The sequence below is a fragment of the Oryctolagus cuniculus genome, chromosome 1, assembly GCF_964237555.1.
Source record: "Oryctolagus cuniculus chromosome 1, mOryCun1.1, whole genome shotgun sequence".
Taxonomy (NCBI): Eukaryota; Metazoa; Chordata; class Mammalia; order Lagomorpha; family Leporidae; genus Oryctolagus; species Oryctolagus cuniculus.
The window spans coordinates 227076238-227102725 of NC_091432.1; the positions used below are offsets into that span (position 1 = coordinate 227076238).

General features: G+C 49.3%; 1 protein-coding gene across 15 annotated transcripts in view; it reads left to right on the forward strand.

The window, feature by feature from the left end:
- Window positions 1-26488, forward strand: part of RABGAP1 (RAB GTPase activating protein 1) — a 191193-nt gene that overhangs the window by 160046 nt on the left and 4659 nt on the right. For all 15 annotated transcript variants that reach the window (XM_008273353.4, XM_008273352.4, XM_070056593.1 and 12 more), the window contains 7 exons: window positions 601-744; window positions 3971-4012; window positions 4254-4382; window positions 18405-18497; window positions 18874-18984; window positions 25369-25473; window positions 26218-26301. In XM_008273353.4, coding sequence (XP_008271575.1) covers window positions 601-744; window positions 3971-4012; window positions 4254-4382; window positions 18405-18497; window positions 18874-18984; window positions 25369-25473; window positions 26218-26301 — 708 coding nt within the window. The remainder of the gene's footprint in view (window positions 1-600; window positions 745-3970; window positions 4013-4253; window positions 4383-18404; window positions 18498-18873; window positions 18985-25368; window positions 25474-26217; window positions 26302-26488) is intronic.

A 26488-nucleotide genomic window follows, 5' to 3' on the forward strand; every position in this document is an offset into this window, starting at 1 on the left:
AGCCAGCTTGCACTGGATAACAAACATGTAGGACAAACAGTGGTTGGGAGTACTAGACTGATGAAATGGTGCCAAGGAGTGGTGGTAATTGCCTTCAGCGTCCACGATTAAGGATGAGTTTTATTTTTGCCATTTCTGTGGAGTGATAACACCTAGATTTACAATGGGTGACTTTGATAGATACAAACTGGATTATCAGTCCTGTGAATGCTGAGATCAGGTGATTTTGAAGGGACCTTTTCCACAGTGCACTCAGTCAGGGAATGTTCACCACGGCTCTGAAGCCGACCTATTAGGAATCTCATGAAAAGGCAAACAGACTTTCTCAAACAGTTCATACCATGAAGGAAAAACTGGCTTCCAAACACCTGTCACAATTTTGGGGATTCCTGTTTCTTTTGAGATAATGTATGGTCTGAAAGAGACCTGAATACCAGCATAATACAAGATGCTAAATGTTCTTTGGAGAACTTTAGAGATTTTTAGCCAACAGAAGTATGTGACTGGTTTTTGTTTTATCCATGGCAAATTTATAAGCCTCCTGAGTAGGAGTTAGACCAGCTGCATATGTGCCCAGAACTAATTAGTTTTCTATTTCAGGAATACATTCCTGACCTGTACAACCACTTCCTGGATATAAGCCTTGAAGCACACATGTATGCCTCCCAGTGGTTTCTTACCCTTTTCACTGCAAAATTTCCTCTCTACATGGTCTTCCATATCATTGACCTGCTTTTATGTGAGGTATGTATGTGCAGCCACAGCACTTGGGCTTTTGTTTACAGTGTACTTCCTGTGTCAGCCCTGTCAGAGCAGAATTTGTCCTCAGTTATTTTATTTCAGTGCTGAGCAGTTCGGGCCTACGTAACTGTTCATTGGGTTAAAGCTACTGGTCCCATTTATTGTGGGTTGTTTTTTTTTTTAAGATTTATTTATTTGAAAGAGTGATGCAGAGAGAGGGAGAGACAGAAAGATCTTCCATCTGCTGGTTTACTCCCCAGATGACTGTAACAGCCAGAGCTGGGCCAGGCCAAAGTCAGGAACTGGGAACGTCATCTGGGACTCCCACGTGGGTGCAGGGGCCACTTGGACTGCTTTTCCTAGGCCATTAGCAGGGAACTGGATTCAAAGTGAAGCAGCCATATGGGATGCTGGCATTGAAGGCAGCAGCTTTATCCACTCTGTCACAACACCTGCCCCGTTCCCATTTGGTAGAGGTGCTTCTGCTAAGAAATGACACATTAAATACAAAGAAATGCAAGAGAAGTCACTAAATAAAATAGAGGTTTGTTTTTCTTTCTCTCTCTCTCTCTTTTTTTTTTTTGGACAGGCAGAGTGGACAGTGAGAGAGAGAGACAGAGAAAGGTCTTCCTTTGCCGTTGATTCACCCTCCAATGGCCGCCGCGGCCGGCACATCGCCCTGATCCGAAGGCAGGAGCCAGATGCTTCTCCTGGTCTCCCATGGGGTGCAGGGCCCAAGCACTTGGGCCATCCTCCACTGCACTCCCTGGCCACAGCAGAGAGCTGTCCTGGAAGGGGGGCAACCGGGACAGAATCCGGCGCCCCGAGCAGGACTAGAACCCGGTGTGCCGGCGCCGCAAGGCGGAGGATTAGCCTAGTGAGCCGCGGCGCCGGCCTTTTTTTGTTTGTTTGTTTAGAGATTATTTATTTGAAAGAGTTACACAAAGAGAAGGAGAGACAGAGAGAGAGAGGTCTTCCTTCCACTGGTTCACTCCCCAGTTGGCCACAATGGCCAGAGCTACACTGATCTGAAGCCAGGAGCCATCTGAAGCCAGGAGCCAGGAGCTTCTTCTGGGTCTCCCATGCGAGTGCTGGCACCTATTTCTGCTGCTTTCCCAGGCCATAGCAGAGAGCTGGATCATAAGTGGAGCAGCCAGGACTCAAACCAGTGCCCATATAGAGTGCTGGCACTGCAGGCAGGGGCTTTACCTGCTAGGTCCCAGCACCAGTGCCCTCTCCCCCACCCCTCCCCTGCCCCCCCGTGTAGAAGAACTCAGAGATTGGCCATAGTCTCCCTTCCCTAAAGCGTGGCTCTTATCCTCATGGGCGAGCAGAGCTCCAGCTGTCATTTTTTAATTCAAGCTGGGATGGTAGGGGACAAGGGGGGTGCATCCTCTCTCTCTCCTTTTTTTTTTTTTTTTTTTTTTCTTTTTGACAGGCAGAGTGGACAGTGAGAGAGAGAGAGACAGAGAGAAAGGTCTTCCTTTTTGCCGTTGGTTCACCCTCCAATGGCCACCGCAGCCAGCGCACCACGCTGATCTGGAGCCAGGTGTTTCTCCTGGTCTCCCATGCGGGTGCAGGGCCCAAGCACTTGGGCCATCCTCCACTGCACTCCCTGGCCACAGCAGAGAGCTGGCCTGGAAGAGGGGCAACCAGGACAGAATCCGGCACCCTGACCGGGACTAGAACCCGGTGTGCCGGCGCCGCTAGGTGGAGGATTAGCCTAGTGAGCCGCGGCGCCAGCGCATGCTCTCTTTTTAAAAACAGACTTCCTGGAAGGTCTACCCAGCATTTCCTCTCACTGGCCCAAACCTGGTTTTATGACCACACCAGTTACAAGGGATATTATTTTTTAAGCTGCTTTGGAATTTGCTGGATACTGGTAATTTATTAATAAAGAGAGAAAAGATAGTGGAATAAATAACAGTCTTTTATGTGACATGCTTTTGAGTTTTGTTCTGTATATTTAAGGAAAAAATAACTTATTATAAAAATAGTACTCATAGACTGCAGAAAATATAAGCAAGAAGTGTTTCAAAGGTATCTAGTCCTACTGTCTGCAAGTTAATACTTTGTTGTATACTCTTTCAATCACTGTCTGTGTTCAAATATGTGTCTTTGTCTTCCAGATGGAATATTATCTTTTCCTTATATACATTATGATTATATAGGTATATACTTGAAAATGTAATTTAGCTATAAATACTGTTTGTTCCTTTTTATTTTTTTTTCTTTTTTTTTTTTTTTTTTTTTTTGACAGGCAGAGTGGATAGTGAGAGAGAGAGACAGAGAGAAAGGTCTTCCTTTTGCCGTTGGTTCACCCTCCAGTGGCTGCCATGGCTGGTGCACTGCAGCTGGCGCACCGCGCTGATCCAAAGGCAGGAGCCAGGTGCTTCTCCTGGTCTCCCATGGGGTGCAGGGCCCAAGCACTTGGGCCATCCTCCACTGCCTTCCCGGGCCACAGCAGAGAGCTGGCCTGGAAGAGGGGCAACTGGGACAGAATCCGGTGCCCCGACCGGGACTAGAACCCGGTGTGCCAGCACCACAAGGCGGAGGATTAGCCTATTGAGCCACGGCGCCAGCCTGTTCCTTTATTTCATCTACTTAAACACCTGTAACTACATAGGCATCTATACTGTGCTTCTTTTTGATTAATTAGACCATATTCAAAGTGTACAAAAATCCTTAAAGGATTTGTGACAGCCACCTACTTTGAAATATTCTAAGAAACAGATACCACCAAATACACCTCCATTCTTCGTTGCTGCCGGGTATCCCATTATTTGCATATGCCAAAATTTATGTGACTAATTTTTAATTTTAATCTGAAACCCTTAAATTGTACCTGTTTTTCCACTATTACAACTAACCATCTGTTAAGTAGTTAGCAGGGACCAAGAGGCATACTAAATAATTTATATACACTCTGCAACTCACTATCTCAGAAGACCCTTAGGAGAACATTAGTTATAGAAAATGCAGTCTAGAAACTTAAAACAGTTTAACTTGATCAATAGCTGTTAGTATCCTTCCTCATTTGTCCTTTGCCCCCATGATTCCCACCTTGGGCTAGATGAAGGAAGGCAAGTTGGAGGGAACCCTGAGGAGAATCAGTTCTGTGATATAGGACAAGATAAAGAAAAAGTCCACCAGAACTTATTTCCTGATAGCTCACAATGTTCTGACTCTACTCTGACTGAAAATGTTCTTTTTTGTCTTTCTTTTTCAGGGAATCAGTGTTATTTTTAATGTTGCCCTTGGATTATTAAAGGTACACATTAATTTGTAAGCCAAGTTGTCTGGCATTTTCTGGTCCTTACCTGAGATATGTTGGTGTTGGTCTTAGCCTTATCCTAAGTAGCCTCCATACTGTGGTGGTGTTCCTGACTGTGGGTGTGTACAAAAGGCTCTGACAAAAGAGTCTGAAAATGATGGGATTGTAAAATGCTTCTTGGGTATCTTCATAGCAAGCATGTTTCTCTATGTGGTTGTCTTCTTTTACTTTCCTTAAGACTTCCAAGGATGATCTGCTGTTGACAGACTTTGAAGGTGCCTTGAAGTTCTTCAGGGTCCAGCTTCCTAAGAGATATCGCTCAGAAGAAAATGCAAAAAAACTAATGGAATTAGCTTGCAACATGAAGGTAAAATAATTTTTGCATTTATTAAGTTTCTTTTATTCAGCTAATGTCATGTTATTCCTGATAAAACTATTAATATTTGTAATATGCAAGTAATCATATACATGAAGTATCCCTTCTCTAAAATGCTTGGGGTCATGTTTCAGGTTTTGTAATATTTGTGTATACATACCAAGGTGTTTGGGGGGTGGACCCAATTCGAAACACAAAATTCACTTATTTTTCCTGTGTACTTTGATATATTTTGTACATAGTCTCAACAGGTGATTTTCTGCAGTAATTTAGTGCCCCTGCATTTTAACTGTGACACAGCACGTAGTCAGAGGTGAAGTATTCAGCTCGTGGCATCATGTCGATGCTCAGAAAGTTTCAGATTTTGTAGAATTATAGGTTTAGTATTTTCAGATTAGAGATGCTTAGCTTGCAGTGATAATATTTTCTTTTATACTATATAATTCCTACCTTCTTTTGCCAAAGCACTTTCGTCAGTCCTCTGTATCTGTAGGTTGCACATCCTTAGATTCAACCAACAATGGACAGAAAATATTTAGGAAGAAAAAAATTCTGTATTCAGCATATACAGACATTTTTCCTTTCACCCTCTGGACAATACAGTATAACATCTGTGTACATAGCATTTCATTGTGTTTGGTAGCACAAGTAATCTAGAGATGATTTAAAGTATGTAGAGGCCATATGTGTGTTACATGCAAATACTGTGCCGTTTTATGTGGTATTCTTGAGTGTCCTCAGACTGCTTTGTTCCACACTGACATTGAGGGAGGGCTTTGCATGATCTCCTGTGGATCAAGTCTCATCACATCCATTCCCCCTGAACTCTAACAGAGTGTGTTTTGCCATTTTAAAGACAAACCAAAACACAAAGAGGCTGTTGCCCTTACTCATACAGTTAGTGGCAAAACTTGTCTTTGATTTCTGCTGTGCTGTCCTTCAACTTCAAACATAGGTAGTTATGATCAGAAATTCCTTAGAATAAAACTAATAGTACATGAAGAAACCTTCTCAGTTTCATCACTTAAGATGCATTCAGGATTTGTGGAAGTCATTTTAAGGTAAATAAAAAAAATACAGAATCTTCCTGTGCTTATATTTTAATAAAGTGGCATTTTTAAAGAACTAGAAAAAATAATTGAGGGCATTTAGTTTAGAATTTGGGGGCAGGCTGGCGCCGCGGCTCACTAGGCTAATCCTCTGCCTTGTGGCGCCGGCACACCGGGTTCTTGTACCAGTCGGGGCACCGGATTCCGTCCCGGTTGCCCCTCTTCCAGGCCAGCTCTCTGCTGTGGCCCGGGAGTGCAGTGGAGGATGGCCCAAGTGCTTGGGCCCTGCACCCCATGGGAGACCAGGAGAAGTACCTGGCTCCTGCCATCGGATCAGTGCGGTGCGCCGGCCACGGCGGCCATTGAAGGGTGAACCAACGGCAAAGGAAGACCTTTCTCTCTGTCTCTCTCTCTCACTGTCCACTCTGCCTGTCAAAAAAAAAAAAAAAAAAAAAAAAGAATTTGGGGGCAGAGGCAAGGGGGGACAGCAGTGAAAGTAGTTGTACTCAGATTCTTGTGGAGACTCCTGTCTTCTTGGAGAACTAGGACCAGCAAATGCACGCCAGTGGTGTGGCTGAGTCTCACTGTCCACGAAACAGAGCAGGGCTTGGACTTCACTCTGTTTCAGGCTCAATTTCCTCCTCTTTCTTTAAAGTGGTATTGGTTGGACTTGTGCTTCTGCTTGAACTAACTCAGCCTCCCCTGCCCTAGGGATCCACTCCCTCGGTTGCTTCCCTCTTCGGGGCTCAGCCCCACCCTGGGGGGCTACACGGGGCTTCTGTCCTGTGAGGGAGGGGGCAGGTGGAGGGCCCAGAGCTGGGCCAGCCCCAGGTTCGGGGCAGGAGTCCAGCGTCAGGTTAGCTCAGTGGCCTGCACACCGTGCTTGCTCCACCCCTAGGGCGCACGGGTTTTGTTTCCGTGTGTTGTGAGGCCTCGCAGGTTGTAGCACGTGGCCTGTCACAGTTTAATCCTTCTTGGTGGTGCATAAAATAACGCTCTCTTCCAGCTGAGGATGCTGTGGAACTGACAGACACAGTACACATAGATAGCGCTATGCAACGTGGACAGCTCCGTCGGCGTGCCTTGTTTTTTTGTTTGTTTGTTTTGTTTTTATCAGAGACCTAAACAACTCTATGGGTGCAGAACCAGTCAGGCTGAACGTCTGACTGCCCCTGGCCACTGCGTCCACAGGTGTGCATGCACACACATGCACATGGAGTTCTGCGTGCTGTCACTTCTTCATTCAGCAAGCACAGTCGTGTGGTCCTTTCGCCATCACTGTGATAAGCACCAGAGACATGGAGGAGCCAGGTCCAGAAGGCAGACGGGTGTTTGATCATTGTTGTGTGCTTTGCCTTCATGCCACCATTTCACAGCGTGCCTGTTTGTGGGCCAAGGCACCGTTCTGGGGGAGGAGCTGACCAAGACCTTAAGAGCTCACCTTCTCATGTTGGTGCTAAGGACTGTGAAGAAGTACAGGCTGTGGTGACGGGGGAAACCCAGGGGAGCTTCCTGGAGGTGGTATGAGTGGGAGGTGCTATTTGGACTGAGGCCTGCCCTGTGATGCGCAGAGGTGAGAGGGTTCTGGTGGAAGGACAGAGGACCTGGGAGGGACTGACTGCTCCCAGAGGGCCAGGTAGGGGTCCTGCAGGACTGACTGTGGAGCTGGGTCTCCAAGGCTCAGTAGCGACTGGGTGGGTGGGGACAGTGAGAGCGGGGCTTCCAGGTGGCAGGGGCAGCGGCTGTGAAGGTACAGAGGCAGGTGGTCTGTTTCTTTTAACAAGTAGAGATGCTAGAAAAAAATACAATCCAAGAAATGTTTAAATACTTGGGTGAACTTGAAATAAGATAGGTGCCTAAAACAGCAGCTCAAAGCTAAGTGGGTGTAAACTGGTAAGACGGTGTCCCAGGGGACCATTTGTAAGTTCTAGGATTTTATCACTCACACAGGTAGCAGGCAGGACTTTGGGCCTTTAAAAACAGCTGAGACTAATATGTCTGCATTAAGCTAGACCTTGTCAGTTAAAGGGGGCATGTAAAAACTACCATTTAGCCAGGGAAACAAAAACCATAATGTTAAATGAATGGAGGATTTTTTTTTTTTAAATTCTAGGAATTAAAATAATCTTTAAAGTTTCCATTCAGATTGAAATGTTATGTAATTCATAAGCAGTATGACTGAAATTTACGATAGCTGGCCATGTGCCAAGTACCATGTGGTTAAGTGCTTTTATGTGTGAGCGTTAACTACAGTATTATGTTCCGTGCTTCACTTTCTGTCTGCTGATTATTAAGGGTTCAGGAAATGATAGCTGTTTCTGTCATTATTTATTCTCTGATTTTTCCAGGCAGACTCAAAACACTTCCCAGTAATATGTTGAAAGAGAATGCGTTCACAGAGCGCATGGAAGCCAGTGAGTTCTGAGGTTCTTCAGTCACTTGTGCCCATGGACCTGTTCTAGCACACGAGAGAATGTGGCCTCTTTTTCTGGGTGTGTTTTCCCTGCCCTCCCCCAGCTCTACTGCTTTCTTAATGTCAGCATCTCAGTGATGGCACCTGGTTGCTTAGGCCGAAACCTTGCTGTCACCCGTGGCCCTCTTCCTCTCATAGTGTGCATTTTCATGGTCCACATCCAAAACTGTCATCAAAATACACCCTGCCTGTGGGCACCACCCTTGTCACCAACACCCTGGGCGAACTGTCGTCATCAGCTGCTCTTGCCACAGTGGGCTTTTCCTTCCCTTTCTTCTGTCTTGTCTCCCTTGTTTAAGTAGTCGTGTCCAGGGCCTATGAGGCTCAGCTGTGGGATCCTCCCTGATTTCATCTCCTACTGCATTTTCCTCTGACTCTCGCTGTGTCACAGGGTCCTGGCCTCGCTGTTCTCAGAAGTGAAGCCTGCTCACCTCCCGGGCCTTTGCTGGCTGCATTCTATGCCCGTGGTTTGTGCTCTCTGCAAGGCTTCAGTGTCAGCTCGGGTGCCAGGGAAGCCTTTCCTTGTTACGGTGTCTGGTGGCAGCACCCTTCCACCCTTTCCGTTCTCTGCTCCCTACCTGGTCTTGGTCCCCCTGGAGGGGCTTTGCAACAGACAAGGCTGTCACTCTGTTCACTCTGAGTCCTCGGCACCAAGCACAGGTCTGACGTGTAAACACTGTGGTTGAATGAGTGGACGAGCAAATAGGCTCGCTGAGGCTCTGCTAAGTGCTTTCCAAGGAAGAGTTAACATGGATTTGGGTATGGCTTAAAAATAGCTTGAGCCAGAGATTTTAGCCTTTGGGTTCTCCTTAGGCTGTAACACTCCCGTGATGTACATGGACGGTTTGCCTCCATGGTCCAGATGGCAGGTCTCTGAAGTTTTTTTCTCTTGCCTGTGCTGTCCATGAGTTAGGCTGACAGGCCGCCTTCAGTGTGTCTGCACAGCACATATCGTGTGTGCTTGCATTGTGACTCCTTCCAGACCTGGAAAAGTTCTCACGATTCCCCCTATTCACATATAATTTCAGAGAAGAAAGTGAATTTTTCTTAAAATTCACTGACAGAATGGAACACCTGCTGATTAAGCAGAACATAAAAGAATATGGTTTTGTTTTTTCTGCCAAATGAGATCATTGTATGTAGAATTCTGTTGTCCTCTGGCAGGGAGATGAGACAACAGTTGAGCACATTTTTGGCAAGATGACAACTCACCAACTCAGAACCAAGAAGCATTGCTGCAGCGCGTTGTGAGCCCTGCATGCGTTCTGTGGCCTGTGTGGGGTGGGAATGCCTTGGCCAGCACAGAGAGCGCACGTGGTTAGCCGTGGCTTGGGAGTCCCCTTTAAGGAGAACAGAGGGTTCGTGATAGGTGAATGGTGTGGAAACTCATTTTTGAACTTTCTGGTGTCAGGTGTACAGGGAAGCTTTGGCTCTGCACCTCATTGAAATCCTGTTCTGTAATTTTTTAATTGTTTTTAAATCGTGGTTTGGTTTACCCAGTTGTGCTTTCTGCCTAAGCTGGGCATTGGCTATACTGTGCCTCACGTGCCAGTCTAGGAATAGCTGCTTCGGTGACACTTAACATGATATTGTAATTTCCAGTATTTGTACAGTTTTTACAGGCATCTTTTTTCTTCCTCACAAAACCCTGTAAAGTACGTAGGGAAAATAAAGTGTGGGATCTGAGGCCCAGGGTAGTCAAATACTTGCTGGACAGTAACAGGAGCCCTGGTGGAAATCAGGCCTACTAACTTAACGTTTCCAGTGTTTTCTGCCCCATTCCGCTGCATCTTCTCATTGTAGAAGTGCCACAGGAAATGAATTTGGTGTGGTAGTTTCTGAAATGGCCACAAGGTGGGGTGTTGCTGCAGGTCTCGTTCTCTGCCTGTGGGTCTTCCTTTCCTCCATGAGTCTCGTGCTGTACTTGTCTGAACTTCCTGCTCTCTGCTTCTTTTTCCAGGCCTTTTACTTCTCCCCTTCCCTCTTTCTGTTTAAAGTGAGCTTATTATGGTACTAAAGTAACTTATTTCTTAAGAAGTTTAGATCCTCTGTTCTTAATCTAAAATTTAATGTCGTACACCACAACTCATTAGCCTTCCTTTCAATTTCTTCCCCTTTATGAGTCAGTGACCTCGGATATGTACTTTCTTCCAGGAGATCACAGACAGTCCTGGGAGCTTCACATCCCTTTCATACGCTCAACCATGACAAGTATAGTCTTCAGAGGTGGGAAAATGAAAAACCCACATTTTAACATTTTCAACTCAAGAAATATGACAGGGAAACTGTCTGTATAGGGATTTTTCTTGAGAACCAGTCAGATATGTGAGGCTTGTTTAGAAGAATAAATTATGCTATAAAATATGGCACAATGAGTTACTTACATCAATCTTGAAGACTTAACCCTTTTGGTAGAGAGCCCTGCCTAAGGGTATTTCTGAACCATCACTTCATTGAAACTTGTTATTTTAAACATAAACTGAATGTGCTAGTCCTCAGACTACCTATAAGAAAATATATCATCAGGGCCAGTGCTGTGGCAAAGCGCCTTAAGCCACCAACTACAAAACCAGCATCCCACAGAGGTGCCGGTTCAGTTGCCAGCTGTTCCATTTCTGATCCAGCTCCCTGCTAATGGCCGGAGAAACCAGCGGAAGATGGTCCAGATGCTTGGGCCTCTGGCTCCTGGCTTCAGCCTGCCCCAGCCCTGGCTGTTGCAGCCATTTTGGGAGTGAACCAGCAGGTAGAAGATTTCTCTCTCTCTCTCTCTCTCTCTCTCTCTCTCCCCCTCTGTCTCTGTCTCAACTTTGCCTTTCAAATAAAACAAATTTTTAAAAAATAAAGAAAATAAATTATTACAAAAACCAAATAGCACCGTCTCCATATAAATATTGTCTTAAAATGTTTGCTATTTGGAGAAACACAGAACTCTGGCATTCAGAAATATTTGCCCTTGGAGGATATTTTTGGTTAAGAGCTAAATCAGCACTACTCAGAGCCTCAATTGGCATTCAGATAATTTGAGTAGGTTGTATGCATTAGGATTGTAAGCTGTGTGAGGGCAGTGACTTCTTGTTCCTTTTGTTTTTTTTTTAAGACCTGTCAGTCAAGTGATCCGTTGATCTGTCTGTCGTCCCTGATTTGTATTCCTGTGCTGGTGTTGCCAGTTAGTACAGAATTCTCAACTTCGGCCAAGTCTTTTGCGTCTCAGCACCCCACTGCGGTCATCAGTACAGTGAGGGGAGATAATCCCTGCGCTACCCGTTTTGGAAAGCTGTCTTCAGGGTTAAGTGAAATAGTGTGGAAGTATCTTGTCACTTCCAGGTCCTGTGTAAAACTCAGGTTCTTGTAACCAGTGACTGAAAAGGGCAGCCCCTGCCCAAGCATTCTTCAGCAGGAAGATGGCCTTGGGCCAGGTGTCTCCGTTTGGCTTCCGGCTCACCCTGCTGCACAAAGCAGTGTGCATTTTGGAGTCAAGATCTCCTTGACAGAACAAGACCACTTCTTACTCTGCATTGCCTCACCACGCAGAGCTGCAGACGTTCAACCCTGTCCTCGCTGCAGCCCCGCAGGGACTGTGAGCTTTGCAGCACTTTGTTAAGCCAAACGTGGAAGTCAGCTGCTCTTCCAAAAGGCAGCCTGGTTGCTGCTTTTCTGTGTTAAGTTTGTGTAAGTAAATGGCTCATTGTCTGTAGTACATGTTCAGAGCATGGTAGCTCTGTCTTTTGATTCAGGACAGGACTTCATGTAGTTAACAAGAGTAATGTAATAATAGTAATATCAGCAAGTAGCAGATCCATTTGTTGAAAAAAAATCTCAATTCATGTGCCTTTTATTTCATTGGATCCTCATGAGAGCAGTGGCGATAGGCCTGCCCACATGTTCTCATAGCCTGTGCCACAGCACGTGAGGTTTGTGTGAGACAGCCTGTTTGTAGTCCCACAGTTAGGTCATTGGCAGGGTCAGGACTCGGGCTTTGGTCTGCCCACTCACAAAACCCAGGATCTTAGTTAGCAAACCGGCCCACTTCACTGCCCAGGGTGGAGCCACTCTTTCTGTCTCCATCTGTGCAGGCCTTAACATCACTGCCTGCTCCAGAGGCTGACCAGGGACCAGCTTCTTCAGAGCGAGTAGCTTATGTTTCAAGAGAACACATTGTCCAATTCTGGTGACATTAATGACAAGTGAGTGACCACAGGAGGGGTATTGGGGACTGCATTCTGCAGAATATCAAATTGGCATATACTGGGTCTCTGCATTGTCTCTAGTTCAAGGTTTCTCAGCTGGGACCATGAGTAGCAACAGGGGGCCCATGAAGCCACTGAGGTGTGCTGGATATTTTGTTGGTGGAGAGGGGCAGATGAAGTCTGGGCTCGTGAAGGGGAAGAACTGTGACTTTGGGGGACTTTCAGAGAGCTGTCTCTACCAGTGTCACATTCCAGTGTCGATTGCAATGGGCATAACATTGGTTTTTCCTAAATTACAAACCCAGTCTTAACCCAGGAACTTGTTAGGGTTCTCCCCTCGTCCCTTCAAAAACCACATTTAAACGGAACAAGGATTGAATTTCAAATTTGATCTTCAAGGGCAAAAATACCTCTGCATGCAGAACTGTCATTTTCAAAACCTTCTGATGGGAGTCAGCTGCCAGTGGGTGTGATTCAGAGCCCTGAGGCGGAATCCACAGCTTCCCCTGCTTCCTGAATTCAATTAAAATGTTATTTTTGTAAGTAAGAAAGAAAACGAAACTTGGACTTTTTCAGGAGTGAGGACTATGTGTCCATTCATCATGTATTTTCCTGTTTCCCGTATGACAGGCATTTTGCGTGTCACAGTGAACAAGATCCCGCCCTCAGGGAGTTTGCCGACTGAGATCAAAATCCCTCTTCTGTCACTGATGCCTGGGAGCACCACACAGAGCAGTGCTCACCTGCTGCATAAAGGCCCCTACTGCGTCCTTAGGAGATTAAAAGGAGGGTCCTTGTCTGTTTTTGTTCAACATCTCTCTCTTGAGTTCCACTACATTCTAGGCGTTGAGCTGAGCACTGGTATGCGGTATTGTAAGCAAATAGATGTGACCTGTTTTTCAGTAGGAAGACACAGAATGAAGAAAGCTCCTTAGTAATTGCATACTTGGATAGGTTCCAAGGGTGCATTGATCTGATGCTGTGTGAAGATAGAACGGAAAGACCTGAGTGGACAGGAGACGGGAACGTGAGGGAAGTAGTGTTGCAGGTCTGATCTGAAAGTGGAATGTGTGACCCAGCCTGGCATCGGTGTCCACTTTGGTTGCAATTTCCATTCAGAAGATGGTCAGTTCAGGGACGAGATCCTTTCTCATTAATTTAGTGAGCTTTTCTGGGTACTCCCTACATGCATGGGCAGGGATAGCCATTAGTGAGACACAGTTCCAGCTTTGAATAGACAGTGAAGAAGTGATAGGCAGGCTGAGGGGTTGAGCCTCATAAGCAGGCTTGAAGCTGACTTCGATGGCTGGTGCCCCAGCCCCCATTCAGGCCTCCAGGACCTGTGCCTCAGAGGCAGCCTGACCTAGTTAGTTCTGCTATACAGGTGCCCCAAATCCAAAAGTACCCGTCAGCTGTGAACCCAGCCCAAGCTGTGGTGATTTTATTTCTTGTGTGTTTGTGGTGGGACTTGAGGGTGAAACGTTCAAGGGAAGGAGGAAAGAGAGACTGAGAACTGAGCCTGAAGAATTCTGGCTGGCACCGCGGCTCACTAGGCTAATCCTCCGCCTGCGGCACCGACACACCAGGTTCTAGTCCTGGTCGGGGCACCGGATTCTGCCGCAGTCGCTCCTCTTCCAGGCCAGCTCTCTGCTGTGGCCAGGGAGTGCAGTGGAGGATGGCCCAGGTGCTTGGGCCCTGCACCCCATGGGAGACCGGGAGAAGCACCTGGCTCCTGGTTTTGGATCAGCGCGGTGCACCAGCCGCAGCGGCCATTGGAGGGTGAACCAACGGTAAAGAAAGACCTTTCTCTCTCTCTCTCTCTCTCTCTCTCTCTCTCTCTCACTGTCCACTCTGCCTGTAAAAAAAAAAAAAGATTCTGAGCTGTTAAAGACAACACCAGGGGCCAGCAGCATGGCGCAGCAGGTTGAGTTGCGGCCTGCAGCACCGGCATCCCATATGAGTACCAATTCAAGTCCCAGTTGCTCCACTTCTTATCTACTTTCCCTGCCAATCCACCTGGGAAAGCAGGGGAGGGTGGCCCAACTGCTTGGGCCCCTGCACCCATGTAGGAGTCCTAAAAGAAACTCCAGGCTCCTAGCTCAGCCCCGCCCTTTGCAGCCATTTGGAGAGTTAACCAGTGGGTGGAAAATCTCTCTCTGTTTCTCTCCTCTCTCTGTAAATAAAAGATAAAATAAATAAAAGATAAATCTCATCTGATCGTGAGGAGAAAAAAGAATTACTTTAAAAACCATCTCAGTGCATTTTTTAAAAATATTTATTTATTTTTTGAAAGGCAGTTGACGAGGAAGGGAGCCAGCATCTGCAGTGCCAACATTCCATGTGGGTGCTGGTTCGAGTCCTGTCTGCTCTGCTTACTTCTGATCCAGCTCTCTGCTGTGGCCTGGGAAAGCAGTGGAAGATGGCCCAGGTCCTTGGGCCCCAGCACCCATGTGGGAGACCCAGAAGACATTCCTAGCTCCTGGCTTCAGATCGGCACAGCTCTGGCTGTTGTGGCCATCTAGGGAGTGAACCAATGGATAGAAGACCTCTCTCTGCCTCTGCCTCTCTGAAACTGCCTTTAATAAAATAAATAAATCTTTTTAAAAAAAAAAAAAAGAAGAAGAAGAAGAAGAGGGAGAAGCAGAGAGAGAGCTTCCATCTGCTGGTTTGCTCCCCCAGTGGCTGCAATGGCCAGGGCTGGACCAGGCCACAGCCAGGAATCAGGAACTTCATCAGGATTTCCCATGTTAATGCAGGAGCCCAAACAATTGTGCCATCCTCCCCTCTTTCCCAGGCACATTAGCAGAGAGCTGAATTGGAGGTAGAGCAGCTGGGACTTGAACCGGTGGCATGTGGATGCTGGTACTGCAGGAGGTAGGTTAACCCACTGCACCACAGTGCCAGCCCGTCAGCACATTCCCAATTTTAAACATAATGCTCAGTGCAGAGATCATGGAAAACACAGGAAAAGCAAAAAGAACTGCCTGGGGTTGGGCCTTGTGGCTCCGCGGCTCAAGCTGCTGCTTGGGATGCCAACTCCCATATGAGAATGCCTGATTCAAGTCCAAGTTCTTCTGCTTCTTGTACAGTTTCCTGCTGTTGCATACCTGGACGACAGCAGATGGTGATGGTCCAAGTGCCTGGGCCCTGGCATCCACATGGGAGACCCAGATGGAATCCTGGCTCCTGGCTTCAGCTGGCCTGCTATTTGGGGGCATTTGGGGAAAGAAAAGGCATATGAAAAATCAATATCCCTCCCTCCCTCCCTCCCTCCCTCTCTCCCTCTCTCCCTCTCTCCCTCCCCCCCCCCCCCCCCCCCGTGTGTGTGTGTGTGTGACCCTGCCTTTCAAGTAATAAATCTTAAGAAGGGGTGGGGGTGCTCTTACGCTATCACATGAGTCCAGGAAGCAGAGTGGCGCGTGTGAGGTTCTGCGTCTCCCAGTGCTGCCTGTGAGCTCCTGTTACAGTGCTGAGTGAGAATCCACCCCTTTGTGTGAGAATGGTGCAGTCAGTTATAATCAGGGATAATGAGATGTAGAATAAGCTATTTTTGTAATTAGCCCTTTAAAATGTATTCCTATGAGGGAAAAACAAGTTAATTCTTCCTTGTCCCAGCTTGAGAATGAAAGTGGGAGAGCCCTGCAGATTGGGGAAGATGCTTTACAGGATCGGGGCCTGGGGAGGCTGCCCGCGGCTGCCCTCTGCTTATTTGCCGGACTGCAGAGAACCCTGGGAGGAAGTGTGTGCTGCCCACAAGCCTCATTCATTCTTGGTTTCTCTGCTATTGATCTGTTAGATTGTTTATAAATTCGACATTTGATTTAGATGCTTGCTTGTGAATCACTTAGGTGTGTGATGAATGTTCACCCCAGCGTTGGCTATGAACCACAAATCCGAGTCGAGTATCACTCTGCAAGCTCGCGACCTCGCCCCACGTGTGTAGTGGATGTCCTTATAGACCGAAGCCAGGGCAAATCTACAAACATCTCAACTCGGGTTAAGGTGTTCACGGTCAGTGGGAGAGGAGCCCCAGGCAAGATGAGAGAGACGAGGGGCAGAGAACAGAGCAGGGATGCGAGGTGCTGGCACAGGCTGCAGCAGACAGTCCTGTCCCGTCCCCCTGGCCGGTCTCAGTTTCTTCCTATGCAGAATAGGGAAGTTGGGCAGAAGCAGCTTGAATGGTCCTAGTTACCTGGAGCTCTGCGCTGCTGCTGATGGAAGCTCTGAGAAGGAGTCCTCATCCGCTTAAAATTGCACGTTTTCCTCTTGCAGCTCATAATTTAAATATGTAATTTAGAAAACACCATGGGGAGTAGGTTGGCAGGTGAGGAGAAGGAATCTGACAAAAGAGAGTTGCACCTTGGAAGTGTGCCCTGGTGGTGCTGCACGTTGCGGGCCAGCTAATGAAGAGGGGTTGTCCTGCCAGGAGAGGAAGGGAGCAAGGGCTTCCTGGAGGAGGAGTGGGCTGTCACATTACAGCGCGACGTGCACGGAGTTCTGAAGGCCAGCTGGGGACAGGTGAGGCTCGGTGAAGTGGAAAGGGAGTCCCTGGCAGCCTGCACGAGGCTTCTGTCCCAAGAGCAGTCAGCAGCCTAGAGGGGTTGAGGAGGCAGAGGCCGTGCAGCAGGGGAGATGAAAGACGCAGGCGTGGGGTTGGTACAGAGAGGCTGGAGGGGAAGAGGACGGCAGTGTGATGGGTAAATGAGAATCTAAGTGGAGTAGTCAGGAGAGCTGTGTTTTCAATTTTTAAAAATATTTTTCATTTGAAAGGCAGAAGAGAACTACCAGTCTGGTGGTTCACTCCCCATATGCCCTCAGTAGCCAAGGCTGAGTCATGCCGAAGCCAGAAGCCCAGAACTCAGTCTGGGTCTCCCACATGGGTGGCAGGAACCAGAAACTTGAGCCATCACATGGTGCCTCCCAGGGTGTGCATTAGCAGGAAGATGGAGTCCGAGCTGAGCTGAGATTGGAATCCAACCACTCCCATATGGGATGGGTTGATTTATTTATTTATTTATTTATTTATTTTATTTTATTTTACTTTTTGACAGGCAGAGTGGACAGTGAGAGAGAGAGACAGAGAGAAAGGTCTTCCTTTGCCATTGGTTCACCCTCCAATGGCCACCGCGGCCGGCGCACCACACTGATCCGATGGCAGGAGCCAGGAGCCAGGTGCTTTTCCTGGTCTCCCATGGGGTGCAGGGCCCAAGCACCTGGGCCATCCTCCACTGCACTCCCTGGCCACAGCAGAGAGCTGGCCTGGAAGAGGGGCAACCGGGACAGAATCCGGCGCCTCAACCGGGACTAGAACCCGGTGTGCCGGCGCTGCTAGGTGGAGGATTAGCCTAGTGATCCGCGGCGCCGGCCTGATTGGTTGATTTAAACGAGTTAGAGGGAGAGTGGATCTTCCATCCACTGGTTCATTCCCCAGATGACCTAACTTGCCACAGCTAGGCCAGGCCGGAGCCAGCAGTTGCTTCCAGATCTCCCATGTGGAAAGCAGGGCCCAAGCGCTTGGGCCATCCTCCATTACTTTTCCCAGACCATCGGCAGGGATCTGGATTGGAAGTGGAGCAGCTGGGACACGACCCAGAGCCCATATGGGATGCCAGGATTGCAGGCGGTGGCTTTACCTATTATGCCACAAAGCCGCCTCTGCACCCGCACTCTGGGCTCTTAATCACTGTACCAAATGCCCACCCTGAGAGCTCTGTTTTTAAGGGCAGATAGAATTCTGCTCATGTGAAAGCGGCGGTAGAGTGGAAAGAGGGTGGAGCCTGGCCAATAGTGAAGTGGCTGTGTGTGCTTTGGATGGAATCCAGCTGCCTGGTTTCAGATCCCAGGTTCGCTGGCACCTTGTTGAATGATTTTGGCTCGAGTATCCGACATCCCTATCCCTGAAGTGGCCTGTCTTGTGAGGAGGATGATAACTCCTGTGGAGAGCTGTTGTGAGGTCCCAGATGGAAGGCATCCAGCAGCCGCACTGGTGCGTGCTAAGTAGAACAGTGGCTGTCTTGCTTCCTGTCGCTGGGGACCGACAGGACCCAGAACTCAGGGAGGAGAGGCCGTCGGTATGGCATTCATTTGAACACTGCTGGTAGAAAACCTCACTTAGGGAACTAATAAAACTGAAAAGCCCCTGGACAAAATTGTTATTGGGGTCCTGGTCTTTTACCCTACACTTAACGATTTCCCTCCAAACGTAGGAAGTATGACTTGCACAGGACCTGGGCTGACCAGGCCAGAGGAAGTCTTGATCTTCCGTCTGATAACTTCTTAATCTGTACTGTGCTTTATCCTGCAGATTAGTCAGAAGAAACTGAAAAAATATGAGAAAGAATATCACACCATGCGGGAGCAGCAGGCCCAGCAAGAGGACCCCATCGAGCGATTCGAGGTTCGGTGCCTGTGGCCTGGAGGACATGGCGGGAGTGCTTGTAACTCACTTTGCTGAGTTCTTTTTAAAACCCAGTTCCACTGTTTCTAGCTTCAAGTGTCAGTGAGAGTTTGAAATAAGTCAGCAAGATCTGCTTTGCTTCACACCAGCCACCTGGCTTGTTACAGTTCGGTGGCCTCTCCTCACGCTAGCTACTTGACAAGGCCTCTTGAATTGGTGAAGTATTTCTTGATAGAGCTGGGAAGGATGAAATTGCTGACTTGGAAACACATCAGGACTGGCCACGTCACTTAGGAGTTCCACAGGGCTTAGAAATTGACTTTGAGTCTGTTTGCATCCTCTGTCTGCCTCTGACCGGTTTCCATGTGCCCCTCAGAGGGAGAACAGGCGTCTGCAGGAAGCTAACATGCGGCTGGAGCAGGAAAATGACGACTTAGCCCACGAGCTGGTGACCAGCAAGATCGCCCTGCGGAAGGACCTGGATAACGTAAGTCTGACGGGAAGTGCACACGAGACACGGGCTTCCCCTGCGTGCGCTGGTGCCCTCGCGTGTCCTCGTGAGTTCTGGCTGCCTCCCAAGCTGCCCTCTGCGTGGCCACCTTGCCGGTTCCTTCGCGAGTGACCCGTGAACTCTTGAAGCCTCGGGGCCGCCTTCTTCTGTCATGTGCACACTGTCCTCGAGTTTCTTCCCCAAACCGTGGTTGATGGAGAAACTTTTGGTGATTCTTTTTCTTTTCCTTTCCCAAGCCATTCATTAGCAGGGAGCTGGATCAGAAGTGGAGCAGCCAGGCTGATTCTTTTGCTGTAACAGTTGGCAGTAACAGTTTACTAAACTTCCCCCCAAGAGGACATCAAATTCTATACGTTTCGTGCCTTTTGAGTAAACATTGCCGATTGGAATACAGCTCAGCGCTCAGCAGCTGTCATTCCTTCAGTAGTTTCTGTCGACTGATGTTCCATTTCTCTCTGCTTCTCCTAATCTCAAGACTTCTGAGCGGTGGCTTTTCTGGTTGAGCACTTTTCTATTTTCTGTACTACAAGCTTCCTTTCAGGAAGTGTCGTCTCTCATTCATGATTTAGATTAGGAGCAGGCAAACATTTGTAAATATTTGCCTCTGTTGCTATTATACGCCATTGGCACAGAAGCAGCAGGCACAAAATGTAAACAATGAGAGTGATTTTATTCCAGGAGGACTCTGTTTATAAAAATAGGTGGTGGGCTGGGCTGGACCCATGGAAAGTGTAATTTGCCAGTTCCCTACAGGCTCCTAGGATTGCTTTTCTGCTTGTTGGTTCCTAAGGCTCCAGTGATGGGTTCAGGCTTTGGGGAGTTTACAGGGATCTCCTACTATATAGATTGAACTCTAGGGGCCACATCTTGCCGTTCACCAAATCAGTATGAAGATTTATGTATCGGTCCATTTCTTTGCTTTCCTTAGACTCTCAGAGGTAGAAATGTGTTCTTTCATTCGGCTCGTACAGGTGGGAAGTCTGCATTCATCAGGTATTCAAAGTGGTTCACATGGGAGATAAAGAAAGGAGATAGAACATCAAGCAGTTCTTATTCCTGATCCTTAGAAACATAATAGTGAAGCAGAAAACTTCGGGCTGACTTGCATTTTCTACTTGGACATTGTGTAAGATGTGGACAGTAGAACTGTCTACGGCGCAGGGCACAGTGAGAATGGCTTGACTGGTTGTACTGTGAGAGGCACCACCACCTGAACAAGTCAGGCACAGGCACGGTGGTGGTGCCCTCTGGCTGTCACCTACAAATACCTGCATCTAACTGGGAAGGCTACTTTTCCAGTTTTTTTTTTTTTTTTTTTTTTTTTTTTTTTTTTTTTTTTTTTCTGAGAAGTGGAGTTACAGACAGAGAGGGGGAACACAGAGAAAGGTCATCCACCTGCTGGTTCACTCGTCCAGTGGCCGCAATGGCCAGAACTGAAGCCAGGAGCTTCTTCCAAGTCTCCCACATGCGTGTAGGGGCCCAAGTGCTTGGACCAACTTTTGATGCTTTCCCAGGCCATAGCAGAGAGCTGCATCAGAAGAGGAAGAGCTGGGACTCGAACCAGTGCTCATGTGGGATGCTGGTGCCGAAGGCGGAGGTTTAGCCTACCGCACCACAATCCAGTTTGTTTTTTAAAGATTTATTTATTTGAAAGGTAGAGCAAGAGAAAGGGAGATTTTTTTTCATCTGCTGGTTCACTCCCCAAATGGCCACAAGGGCCAAGACTGGATAAGGCCAAAGCCGGAAACTCCATCCACGTCTTCCATGTGGGTAGCAGGGGCCCAAGCAGTTGGGCTGTCATTTGCTGCTTTCCCAGATGCATTAGCAGGGAGCAGGATCAGAAGCAGAGCAGCTGGGACTTGAACCAGCACTCTGATTCCGGATACTGGGGTCGCGAGCAGTGGCGTAACCTGTGGAGCCACAGCGCTGGCTGCTTTTTTCCAGTTTCTGCAGGTGCATGTCCACGTCTCAGTCACAGAGCCTGGGCTCTCCCTGCCTTCGCTGCCTTCCTCTCAGAGCCGCTCTCATCAGGCCGTAGCCTCTCTCCACGTAGAAACGCAGTTCTCTCCGTGTTCAGTCCTCTCCGCCTAGTGAGTGGAGAAGCCAGGGACTGCCTGATGCCAGCAGGGACTCAGCACGTTCAGGACCAGGGAGCTCTGGGCTCAAGCCTCGTGGGGTCCAGTCTCAGGGGTCTGTATTCATTAATGCAGGAGAACTGTGTTAGTTAACCCTTTTGCCTCAGTTTTCTCATCATTAAAATGGGGGTTGTAACTGTCCGTTCTACAACACGGGCAGTTCTGAGCACCCGTTCGGCCTTTGCCCATTGAAGGCCGGGCAGACTTTCTCCTGCTCACTTTAGGCCCCGGTCCAAGTTCCCGCGTCCCCCTGCTTTGTTTTGAGTCTTTACTGAAGATCAGCCAGCGTCTTCCTCTGTGCACAGTGAGGGCCGCATTGATCTCGGGTCTCAGTGCAGCTCGGGAGGACGTTCTTCCTCCCCACGCTTCCCTTCCTGCGGTCCGGAGAGCAGCTCCTGCACCTCTCGGTGTCTCCAGTGGCTCTGTCCCTGATCGCCCTCCTCGGCTGCTGCTTTTGCGGAGCTTCACCCTGCAGATGTGGAGAAGTTCCAGGCCAGCCACCGGCCCCGGGGGCAGCCCTGTCCAGCATCTCCTCTGGGACTGGCGCAGTGACTGGGCCAACACTGGTACTGAGGGGATGCGAGGGGCCACGGCGTGGGGCAGTGTGGCCTGAGAGGCAGGGAGCTCGCCTGGGAGCCCATCTGCCCATGTGCTGGTTCTGTGACCTTGGGATTGCTAAACTTGCCCTATTAAGTGGCCTTGGCCTTCTGACTCAAGAGTCAGTTAACTCCATGTGTAGGTCTACTCTGGGTCTGTACGGCTTTCCTAACGCCACAGTGAAACTTTCTTGGTTGTGTAGCTTTGTAGCCTTCAGATGTGGTCATGTGAGTCCTCCGGCTTTGTTGTGGTTTTTCAGAATCGCTTGGCTGTGTATTAGGCTCAGCTTGCCCATTGCCAGGGGCATGAGGAAAGTGTCCTGGGATTCACTGCTCCCCAGAGGGGTCTGGAAGAAACAGACATCTGAAGAGCAATTGAGCCTTCCAGGCCACACACGAGTTACCGTTTTTTACCAAAGGTCTTTTTCAGTTTCAGTGTTTTTGAGTTTTCAGTTTGCAAGAATTGCACTTTTTAATCTATTGGGAATAATATAGCTTTTTAAATTTCATTTTCAAGTTTATTGCTAGTCTCTAGAAATACAGTTAATTGTTGTGTCCTTTTTATATCCTGTGACCTTGCTAATCTCACCTAGATTTTCTGCTCACTAGGGAATTCCCACGTCACGGTCATGTCTTCACCAGCTCACTTCCTCTCCTTGTGTCACTCCAGTCACTAGGATTGCATTTGCTAATGAAGGTTTTACTCTTACTAAGTCTTTTTATATTTGTGGGGAAGACTTGTCTGGAGTTTTCTTTAATGTGTTTGTCTGATTTTGCCATCAGGATAATGGCGGCCTCACAAAATGATCTGTGCCCTATTCCTTTCTTCTTTTCTTAAGGGTTTTGCATAGAATTGGTCCCTGATTAAATCTTTAATTCCTTAGTGAAGTCCTGCAGGCCTGGGATTTTCTTTGCTGGAAACCATTTGGGAATTCAATTTATTTGTAGATAATGAATCTATATAAATTGTCTAATTCTGCATGCACCTGTTTTTATTATTTGTGTCTTTGAAGTAATATAGCCTTTTCATCTTAGTTATTAAATGTATTATTTTTAAAATGTTGATATTTCCTCATTTTCATGTAGGGTCTGTAGAGATGCCCCTTGTTTTTATTTCTGATAGGAGTGATTTGTATCATTTCCCCTTTTTCGCTAATCCATCTAGCTACAAGTTTATCAGGCATGTTGATCTTTTCAAAAACCAACTTTTGGTTTCATTGATTTTTCTGTGTATTTTGTTTCATTGATTTCTGCTTTTTATTATTTCCCCCTTTCCTTGGGCTTAATCTGTTCCCTTTGTAGCTTCTTAAAGAGGAAGCTTGAGTAACTGATTGTGAACCTTTTCTCAGGTGGGCACTGGAAGCTGTTGGGTCGCCGTGTACGAGTGCTGTTTCCGCCTCACCTCCACGGTTAATGTGGTGGCTTTCCTCTCACTCAGGGCTTCTCTGACCTATCCTAGTTCATCAGTAGTGTTGTTTAGTGACCCCCCCTCCGGAATTCTATTGGTTCATTCTGTTGTGATCAGAGAACACTGCCTGGCTGATCCTAACCCTTTGTCGATCTATCTGTGCTTAGTTTACGGCTCGCCATGTGGTCTGTCCAGGTGACTCTTCCACGTCCGCTGAGCAGTGTGTCCCATGGTAACGCTGGAGTGTTCTGTGCTGGGTCAGACTGGCCACCTGTGGTGCCAGCCTGTCACTTACTGAAAACAGTGGAAGTCTGTGAATCTATTTGTCATTTATCTCCTTCTCCTTTCAGTTATGATGGGTTTCGTTTCACATAATTTGAATTTCTGCCTTTTAAGATTTACTTTCTTATTTGAAAGAGTTACAGAGAGGGAGAGACCGGGGGGTTGGGAGGGTCTTCCATCTGCTGGCTCACTCCCCAGATGGCTGCCGCAGCCAGGCTAGTCCGTGCCCTGACCTCTCATGGGTACGGGCGCAGGCACTTGGGCCATCTTCTGCCTTCTTCTCAGGGCACTAGCAGGGAGCTGGATCAGAAGTAGAGCAGCCAGGACAGAACTGGAGCCCATATGGGACGCCGGCACCACAGGCGGCAGCCTAACCCACAGCACCACAACAGTAGCCCCAAATTTCTGCCTTCTCAATGAAGTGACTTTTCTATCCTTATGAAATGTCCCTCGCTCTCCCTGGTGCTAGTCATTGTTCTTGAGAGCTGTTTGACCTGATGTCTGTGGAACTGTCCCACCTGGCACGGTACCTCATGGTGTCTACTTTTCCATCCTTGGGCTATTGTTTGGGTCTAAGGGAAGTTTGTATTCTACTGGTGCTTCCGGGTTTCTCCTGTCTGTGCTCTGGGAGTTAACTGGGCATCGACATGATTCCAGCGCCTCTGTTAGGTGATTCGCTGTCCCCGCAGCCTCCCTGGCCCCTTGAGACGGCCATGCGCACCGGGAACGCAGGCAGAAGGCAGTGATAGCACTCATCTGGCTGGCTGGTTTGAATCCCAGGGCCCACAGTTCTGCGCTGATGGATTTCTGTGTCTAGAACAGCCTCCTATTTTGTCTGGTCTTCTGTTTGCCGTGGGAGGACAGATGCAGGCTCTCCTAAAGTGCACGAGGGCGAGCGGAAGCCTGAGCTTCTGCGTGCTCTCCCGACGTCCCGTCCCAGCGCCTGCATGAGTATTCACACGGTGCTGGGTAGCCAGCAGGGGGCGTGGAGTCCCCAGCTCTGGGTCAGGCTCCAGCTCTGCTGCCCACAGTATGCAAGTCTGGGGAGGTCACTGCCCCAGCTGACAGCCCTGTAGACCGAGGGGAAGGGTGAGGCAGGCAGACGGCCGGTGGGGAGAAGTGGACCAGCACTGTGAGTATTCATGGGTGTCTGATGATGAGTCGAGGAGAGAACCGGAGTGTGGCCCGTGCTCCGCAGGCGAGCGCGTCGGCTCTAGCAGCACCTCTGACAGGAGGTCACTTCCCGCACTGTTTTCTCCTCGTCTCCCTTCCCGTGACTCGTTTTGGGTTTGAGCTGGAGGAGGAGCCGAGAAGCTACTCTGGGATGGAGAGGGCTCGCTCGGGGATGCTGCTTGATTGCACGTGTGTGCAGTTGGCCAGTAGTCGACAGCCTTGTGCATTGCGTGGCAGGCCACTAGTTCTCCATGTAAGGTCCCAGCTCTGTTCCTCTCTAGAACACGTGAGAGGGAGAGCAGGAGGCTGCTGGGCTTCAGGGACACCACCTCCACCAGCAGGGGAGGCTGCGTGGCACACACAGGCTGTTACCAGCGGGGAGGCCGGCAGCCTTCCGCAGCTGTCTCTGGATTCCTGACGCTGCGTCGAATGCTTTTCCTGGCTCACCCCCCACCCTAACCCCCGCTGAAACGCCTGAAGCCGACAGGGGCTTCCTGGCGCCGTCAGAGAGCGGTGAACGTTGAGGCTGCAGGCCAAGCCCTCGCCGCCCTCTGCTCCCCGTGTGCGGGGACCGGGCATGAGCGTGACTCCGCCGTGGCCGTGGCCGTGGGCGTGCATTTCCCCGTCAGGTCACAGTCTCCCCCAGCATCTTACAGTCTCCCCCAGCATCTTACAGTCTCCCCCAGCATCTTGCAGTGGGCTGTTCTAGGTCCTTGCAAGCACTCGAGTTCCCAGTCTTAGTGACGACACGTCTGCAACGTTTCAGGCTGAGGAGAAGGCAGATGCGCTGAACAAGGAGCTGCTGATGACCAAGCAGAAGCTGATCGACGCGGAAGAGGAGAAGAGGCGGCTGGAAGAAGAGTCTGCCCAGGTGAGGGCGCCTGCCCCTCCCGCTGGCCCTCTGTGTCCCGAAAACGCTGCAGACTTGGGATTCGTCGGGTGGCTTCGTGTTGGCACTGCAGAGCTGAGAAAGTCAGCTACAGTCTCTCTGCAGAGGCCTTTCTGGCCGTTCTGTAAAGCCCAGGAGGACACAGCGGGCCCCGGCCCGTGCTTGCCTGGGGCAGGAGAGCCCAGCGCACCAGCATCTGAGGGTCAGGGCCGAGGGTCGCTGTCCCCCGGGCAGCACTCACGCTAGGTGATGTCTGTCTCGGCCTCACGGCACGCGAGCTGGAAGCCTCCTGCTGAGCCATACAGACCTGCAGTCACAGGGAGGGTTTTCAGCGTGGCGTGCCGTGGCCCTCCCGGCTGGAGTGCCCTCCCGGCGTAGCTGGGACTGGCTGCGCTGGGGGGACGAAGCGCCTTCCCCACACGCCGTGGGGTGCTGAGACCGCCGTTTGCTCCCGAGTTCTGTGGTCTGGTTTGCACCGCGGCCTCAGCTGCGTTCGCTGGTGGAGAACTTCCACGGAGGAACCCGTCCCAAGTGGAGTCTGCTGTGTGGGGTCGTCTGGCTGTCCTCGCCAGCCCCTAGCATCAGGAACAGGGCATGGGTGCTGAGGCGTGCAGGAGGGGATGAGGCGGAGCCCCCGCGGGCAGAGGGAGCCGCCCGCCCTGAGCGGCGAGGGACGGAGCTTCCTCTTGCCCCTAAGATAGCCGCTTCTGCTTTTCATTCGCTCAGCTGAAAGAAATGTGCCGCCGGGAGCTGGACAAGGCCGAATCGGAGATCAGAAAGAACAGCTCCATCATCGGCGACTACAAGCAGGTGGGTCCCCTCCCAGGCCAGCAGCTGCCCTGTGCATTCCTGATGCTGGCCCCGCCCCCGGCTTGGTTGACAGGTGACTTCATTTGCCCTTCGCCGTGACTTGAGTGTGCCCTGTCTGGGGACGTGGCTGTGGGGGAAGAGCAGTGTTTGTTGAGTGCCTGCCTGGGCCCAGCGTGTGACAGGCGCT